Below are 7,874 nucleotides of genomic sequence, written 5' to 3'. Positions count from 1 at the left end.
TGGTTCTACTTTACCATTTGAGGTCTCGAGTGTGGCAACATTATGAATTTGGATATATATTGTGTGTTTGCTCTTCTAATTTGAAATGGTTGCATGCTGGTTGCGTTGTTGATCAGCCTCCATGGCCATAATTCCAATATATAGTTGCAACTAATAGTACAGGTATAGTGTTAAATACGACATTTTCATCTCACTCTTATCATATTGGATGCTGTGATAATATTATTCATCAATTTTTATAAAACTAGAGTTTATCTAATCGTTCATGAATAATGTCATATCAGCTATATAATGAAAGTGTGATAGGAATATAATGTATATATAATTAACATATCTAACTAATATTACAAACGACGACATTGACATATAACCTCTTCACAATTACCCATCTACGTACCTTTACTTTATCAAAACCCTGACTACCGGTGATATTGTTGCCACTTGAAATACAAACAAGTTAGGATATATGTCATTGTCGACTTTCATAATGCTGATTTTTCTAGCTCTATAATGTTGGGATTGGACTACCTTATAATTGAACAGTAGAGTAATGATTTATATAAATTTTAGATAGATCAGTTCTACACAGGCTAATGTAGGAGAATCTGGGTCATATAATGTTGAACTATCAGGTTGTACGTTGATGGCGCTGAACTACCTTGAGACGGTAGATCAACACAAGTACAACAGGAAACAATGTTTTTTTTCTTGATTTGGGATAGTTTTGAACACGTGTTGGTATTTTGGCCATAACTTTAGCTACGGGTATCGGATTTGTGCATATGACTCAAATTCAAAAGTTCTTTTTGGCACACACGTTGTGGTGATCACCAAGCATATGTTTTGTTTTCGAGTTCAAAATCAGTTGTTTTCTCCTTCAAATCTCCAATTTTAGATATTTATTTGCCTTTTGTAGTAATATTTCATTTTTCTAGCAGGAAGTGATTTTGAACCCGATTCTGACCAAATTTTTGGCAAATCACTTCTTTAATTATGTATTAATTTTTTGTGTTTATTGGGATTTTTCTATTTTTGGTAAAATTCTAATATTTTCAGATTTATAGTTATTTCAACCCGACTTGTGGGTTTGTTGGATGATTTTTTAGTTTAGATAATTTTCAATTGAAAACAGAGTTGTTTTCTTAGTGTTTTGGGCAAATCTCTTATCTTTCCCGTCTCGATTATCTATTGAAACTAATCATCAGAATTAATTTAAATTATGTCCTACATCACAGACCCTTTGTAAAAAAATAGACCCACCATGAACAAGTGTAAAAAATCCATTCTTTTCTAGTAGGACTTGGTTTTTTATAAAGGGTTTACGTAAGGCTTGCTCCCTTTAGGTTTGTACCTAGTAGCATTACTCTTGAACAGTATCTTTGTTACGAGCAATTTTCTTTATGAGCAATTTATTTGGTATAGATTTCTCATGAAGCACGAAAAAATTTACATGATATGTTTTTGTTTTTCCTTAAAATAATGTTAGATGTAATTAAAATATGTGAAAGACATGTGTATTGGAGAAAGCTGACCTTTCTCAAAAGATTAGGAAGTATGCACACTACTATCCCAATAGTGTCGAATGAGAATAAAAAATAATAATAATAATAATAATAATAATAATAATAATAATAATTTATAAAGTGCCTCATCCACCCCTTTAAACAAAATGCTCAACATTAATTATGTCAAGAATTGAGGAAGTTGATAAAAAAGAAAATCTCAAAAAAAGAAAAATAAAATGAGAAACATTAAAGAATTGATCACATTCATTTACTCTTCCCCAAATAATGAACCAAACACCACACCCCCACCACATCTGATATGTATGCGCTTCCACTTGTGACTATCAATACACAACCCTCACCACATCCAAAATTGGTGACACTAGACAGACTCTGATCAAGAGAGAAGGAAAAAAAAACTCTCATCCATGTAAAAGTAGCCTGAAACTGAAATCATATGGCATTACTTGTATTAATTGTGATAAGGGTTCTCTTTCTCTTCTCTCAAGACATTTGACTGCTTCACTACGGAGTTCATCCGGTAGTTGCAGGCAGACCCAATCCAGCAATGACTCCAAATCCTTAGCAAAGTCAAGCAGATACCAATCTAGTACCTTGGGGATAATTAATTTATTTGTCTTGGTAAAGCCGACTGCTGCCTGCAAGTAGTACCTCTTTGCAACTTCCAACTCTTCTTCCACTTGAGATGCTGTGTACACCCTCACCTTCATTGGAAAAAAAATATATATATAAATGTATGTTTCAGTACATATTTTCACTACCAAAACACCGTATGGAAGTTACTATAAACATGGTGATAATTTATCAGAATAATTGAGTTCAGAAATGCCAAGCAATGAACTAATTATATCTTACTTGTAGGGTACTTCTCCAATTGAAAATCAACCTTATGAACAGTCTGAACCCATGAATTAAACTATTTGTCCAAAATATTAAAAGAAAGACTTCCCCCACAAATTAAGAATATCACCAGGAGTGAACACAAACTTACAGCAGGAGAGGAACAGCTTCCACAGGAGAGTGCAAATGTAACCAAGGGTTCAGACCATTCCAATCCAAGTATGCTGCGTGCTTTCATCTCATCATTTTTTGCAGCTTTTGTGCATGTCTGTAGAAGAATGAAAAATAAGTAATTTCAATCCTGTCAGACACAGAAAAACAAAATCCTACCTGCAGGAACCATAAAAATTAAGTTGAGACAATGACTCACAAATTTCAAATGAAAAGGCAGTCTCAAGATGAAGTGTTCGATTGTTATTGCATTCAGCAAGTGTCCCCCCACAACAATTGTCGCCTGAAGCAAGCACAGGAAAGTTTAGTCAATTGCAAAAATGATTTATCCAACAATTGCTGTCAATCATGTGATATTGGCTATAACCCTTGTTCTTATTTTATTGTAAGGAGAACAAGCTCAATGGAGAATATCTAAAGATGATGACGAATGGCATCTCAACCAAAGCTAAAAGAGAAACTTCTAACATCTGATTAAGATATTACATCAAATTCATATCTTTGTGTATATATCAATTTGATAGATTATTTGAATTTTAGTATATAATAAGAGGTCGAAAGGAAGGGGGAGGGGAAAGCATAAACTAGAATACTAGTTGCTGTGAATACAAGAATAGTGGATAAATGTTACCTTTTGCATTAGTGCTACAACCATTTTGGGGGTATCCGGTATCCCATGCTCTAAAAATGCGTACAAAATTGATGGAACAGTTTAAGCATGTAGTGGTGGAAAAGCACTTTTCTTGTTAGCCATTCAGCATCCCAAAGCTCTATCAGAAAATAAAAGGCAATTTACAAAAGACCCTAACAAACAACCCCAATAGTCTCAAACACACCCACAAACTATGAATCGTGACAAATCAACTTCCAAATAAAAACCTTTGTTAGGGGCCAACCTGGCCAGATTTGGCCACTAAATGGTGGTTAAATGATGCATTTACCCATGTTTATAATAAAATAAACATAATTACCCTCCTTTTACTAATTTTTAAAGGGAGAGAAATTAGGCTATTTTTATCATAATAGAGGGTAACATTGTGAATTTGCCTCCTAGATAATGCCCAAATCTAACTCAAGGGAGAACTCAAAGTTCAATTGAAGGGCAATTGAAGGGGTGAGTTTAACAAGTCATAGTTTGGGATGTATTTGAGATTAGTGTGGAAGTTTGGGGGTGTCTTAATTTACCATCGAAAATATTTGGAGCCATAGGTGAGAGGAGATATCGTACATTCATCATGCAGGAATTGTATATATTTATCCAGAATGCAAGCTTCTGCTGATGTGTAAGACCCTCTAACTTCTCAGTGGCAAGCCTTCCAAATAGCAACCTGAATAGATTTCCTCAGAGGTATGACTTAAACACCAGTACCATTAGAACATCAGTACAAAAGGTAAGAACTTACTTTAGCCTATGAATCAGAAACAAAGCATTGGTTGTCCGATTGAGATCGATTGAACTTGCTTCAATTGCACAGAGATGCTTATAAGGACCAATATCTCTCTCTCTGTATTCTGAACAGATTTCATAAGCGTCTCTAGACTGTGTTTCTCTGTTGTTTCCATGAGAAGCTACTGCTTGAAAAGTCCCCGATTCCATTACTTTGTCCTTCAATGCGCTCATCCTCATGAAAATGCTAGACAAACACTTCACTATATCCTCAGATACTTTGTTGGGAGTGCTATCAGCTTCCAATACTCTTTCATCTGAAGAACCGGATGAACTCTCCTGTGCTCTCTCCTCTATTAGTCTGCTCCCTAGCTGGACAACAAAAATCCACAGTTCATGACTATAACAAGGTACAGATCAGTCTTATTGGATAATGCTAATAATTTGTATACCTTTGACCTTATAGGATCCGCACATTTCTCCATTGATTCATATTTGATTGGAGTTTTCTGCACTGAGGTTATGATTTTTGCATATTTCTTTTCCGGAGATTGCTTGTCCTTCACAGAATTAAAACACAACCAACTCTCTTTTCCTTGCCCATCTTCTGGACAAGATGGAGAGGAATTGCGTTTATTAAGAGATTGTTTCCCGATCACTGGCCTATTGGAACAAAAAGCCGTTCGATCGGAGATGATATCAAGGGAAAATAACTTTCTACTTGTACTTCTGGCAAGGCAAGGTTGAGGCCTGGCCATAGATGTTATTGAATTCAGCTCATTTTGGGGCAAAGACTTTGATCGCTGATGTTTAGAGTTTCTAACTGACTCGTGGTCGATTTTATCACTCAAATTCTCCACATTCCTCTTGGAGGATATGTAGACAGCTTCCTGATACAGACCTTGCCTAAAATTCACGATTTGCTCTTCCAGACGAACAACCTCCTCTTCTAAAACAGCTACTTCGGCAAGAAGCTCTAGTGTCTAAAAAAAAATTAAAACCACATCCAACATTATTTTGAATCCATCAAAAGTTCAAGAAATATATAACAGAAGTTTCAATATTAAGGATCATATAGGACCTGAACGTCCTATTCACTCGGGTCTCCATTATTTCTTCACATAGCATTTTCAGTCTTGTTCTCCATTCAACAAATTTGCATTTTCATACATACTCCTAGAGAGAGAGAGAGAGAGAGAGAGAGAGAGAGAGAGAGAGAGAGAGAGAGAGAGAGAGAGTCTTATACTGACATGTGGGGGAAGATACGGAGGAAGGCGAGGTAGAGCACCTAAAGGTCTACTAAAAGCCCTCTCCAATGCTCTGTGAACATTCTCTTCATGTCTGAGCCTCTTCTTTAGCTTATCAACCTACGTGTTTTCAAAATTCATTAATCAAATCAACGCAAAGGAAATAAAAACAAGTTAGGAATATACTGGTGTAAGGATAAAATTTTGTAGAGAACAATACATCTTGAAGTAACGTCATTTTTCTCTCTCTATTTGATCGCCTTCGATTGGTCACAGGTTTCTCGCCACCCTTTACTCTGCTCCCCTGAGTCTCCATCTTCTCCATTTGTAAATTCAACATCAAATGGCATTAATCAAACCAGGGCTATTAGGAGAGAGAGAGTAAAGGAAGAAACTATTCGTTTCTTGAGAGAAGTGCATAAACCCAATTCAGATTTGGATCAAAAGCGCTTGCTTTTTGCATTTCGGAAAGAGATACACCATTAATCGTAAAATTTTCTATGCTTATATTTTTTTAGTGGGAAAAAATATCAAAGATTGAGGAAACTGAGACTATGGCTGAAGTAGCTTTGAAATGAAGGCATTTCAGATAAGCCATTAGCTATAATTTCTATTTCAGATTTTCCACGAGCTTTCAACTTTTCAATCTCCAGACTCCAGACCCACATTTCCTCAAGAAAGTGACGGACCCATCTTCAAATTGTAATTGAAAACACCTCTCACTTTGATTTATTTTTGGGGAAGCGCCGCCCGGGGGGGGGGGGGGGGGGGGGGGGGGGGTGTGGGGGGCGGTGTGGAGTTATCAACAAAAGGAAAAATCAAAGGGGAAAGTCCCATAGTTTATCAAGGTTCAGAGGAGCTTTCATTGCCTGAAGAGTGGTGCGCACTCTGGTATTCATCTTCTTGTACTTTTTTCCAGAAAATGAAAGAACAATGCAGCACAATCAAAACACCCTGAAGAAAAGATAAGTTACAGGTAATCATCATAAAATCTAGAAAAAAAATCAATAATAAATTTAAGATGTAATGATACCCTAACGTAAAATATCATTGAGAGGAGAGAGAGAGTTCCCATACGTTTTATAGAGCGGGAAACTAGAAAGCAATGCGATCAAGAAACAGAAATGGCAGGTGCATATTTTTTGGGTTGGTTTTAAATCTCGAACAGAGTGAAAGAAAGCAACAAAAGGCTACAGAAGAAGGAGAAGAAAACGACGAGATTTCGAGCTTGAAGCGTCATCAAGGAAAATGGGACACGGGGCCAAGAACCGACTGTGTTAAACTAATCATGTAAAACCGAACATAACTTCTAAATAGTATAGAAACTAACACAACTTTGGACGTAAACAAAAGGATAAAAAGAGAAAAGTGCGAGAGAGGTGAAGACTGGAGACAGACAGTGGCACTGAAAATTGAAAATACTCTCGATCTCGATCTCTCTCCCTTTCAATCTTTTGAAATTTGTTCCAGTGCTCCGATTCTTCGTATCGTGTAATATAATAAAATTAGATAGTGGTTTTTATCTTATTTCATTCCAACAATTTTCTTAAATTTTTATATAAAATATAATAAATAATTTAATTTTTTTAAATCTCAAAATAATAAAAAATAATATTTTAATCATATTTATTTAATTTTTAACTTTCATCTTAACTCATTTCATTATCAAGGATTCAAAATGACAACAATTTTATTTGATTAAAGATGTAATGAAAGTTAAAAAATTAAATAAAATATTATTAAAATATTATTTTTATATTATAATTTTAAAAAAATTAAATTATTTATTATATTTTATATATAAAATTTAAAAATATTATATTAATTAAATGAGATGAATTGTAACGTAAGTGAACCAGTCCTACTAAACAAAACCGAGGGAGAGAGAGTTCCTCCGTTGTGACCTGTCAAGAAGGGCTATGTGCTTTTCTGCTGCATTAAAGGAGAAAAAAAAAAAAAAGTCTGGACTCGCCGGTTACCTCAAAAATTGAAAATGATCGGAGAGAAACGTTATTCATTATCTTCTTGTTAAAATCTATATTTACACATTAATATATATTTATACATCAATATATGTTATTTAAATAAAAATATAAAAATGACAAATCATATATTAGTGCGTGATGCGGGATGTTCTGCTTTAATAGTACGTGAAATTACTATTTATTTTAAAAAATTAAATTAATAGAAATATGTAAATTTAATTATTTATATTTTATCTTAACAAAAAGATATAAAAATAAAAAAATTTAATTATTTATAGTCTTAAGTTAAGGAATCAATTAGCAAGAGAGGGAGTAACATATAAAGTGGATCATATATATATCATTTAATGTTATTTTCAATGAAGAAGTCGGTTGTTATAAAAAAAAATGTTATCTAAAATATTTATACGAGTGATAATAAATGTTGCAGGATTTACTTTATTTGTCACTCTCTCACACTATTGGCTTTTAAATTCGGACAATAGCTTGAGAAAACCTTGATCTTTAGATAGATAATGCGCTCCTCTCTCTCTCTCTCTCTCTCTATCTATCTATCTCTCTCTCTATATATATATTATAACTAATATTCTCTACCAACAAGTTTTTTTTCGTATAATCAAGATCATGCATTGTTTATAAAAATTAGAAAATGTAACAAAGGGGTGGATTTTTTCCAGTCAAGGTTTGCTTCTAGGATGGCTGAGATTGTGTTGATGAT

The 7,874-nt window shown here is 34.2% G+C and overlaps 1 protein-coding gene across 2 annotated transcripts; it reads right to left on the bottom strand.

The window, feature by feature from the left end:
- Nucleotides 1–1,751: 1,751 nt before the first annotated feature.
- On the bottom strand, nucleotides 1,752–6,608 carry LOC121245529. Of its 2 annotated transcripts, none has more exons than XM_041143569.1 (11): nucleotides 6,249–6,608; nucleotides 6,011–6,125; nucleotides 5,392–5,487; nucleotides 5,175–5,291; nucleotides 4,377–4,907; nucleotides 3,941–4,296; nucleotides 3,766–3,865; nucleotides 3,169–3,228; nucleotides 2,737–2,820; nucleotides 2,518–2,634; nucleotides 1,752–2,230 (listed from the first exon to the last, which is right to left on the bottom strand). In XM_041143569.1, the coding sequence occupies exons 2-11, from the start codon at nucleotides 6,068–6,070 to the stop codon at nucleotides 1,928–1,930; spliced, it is 1,824 nt and encodes a 607-aa protein (XP_040999503.1). In that variant the 5' UTR covers nucleotides 6,071–6,125; nucleotides 6,249–6,608; the 3' UTR covers nucleotides 1,752–1,927. The 2 variants fall into 2 exon arrangements, with proteins under 2 accessions (XP_040999503.1, XP_040999507.1); XM_041143573.1 differs by having other exon boundaries at nucleotides 6,011–6,079.
- Nucleotides 6,609–7,874: the final 1,266 nt, after the last annotated feature.

This window comes from Juglans microcarpa x Juglans regia, chromosome 1S (genome assembly GCF_004785595.1).
Source record: "Juglans microcarpa x Juglans regia isolate MS1-56 chromosome 1S, Jm3101_v1.0, whole genome shotgun sequence".
Classification (NCBI taxonomy): Eukaryota; Viridiplantae; Streptophyta; class Magnoliopsida; order Fagales; family Juglandaceae; genus Juglans; species Juglans microcarpa x Juglans regia.
This window is presented reverse-complemented; position numbering and strand designations above follow the sequence as displayed.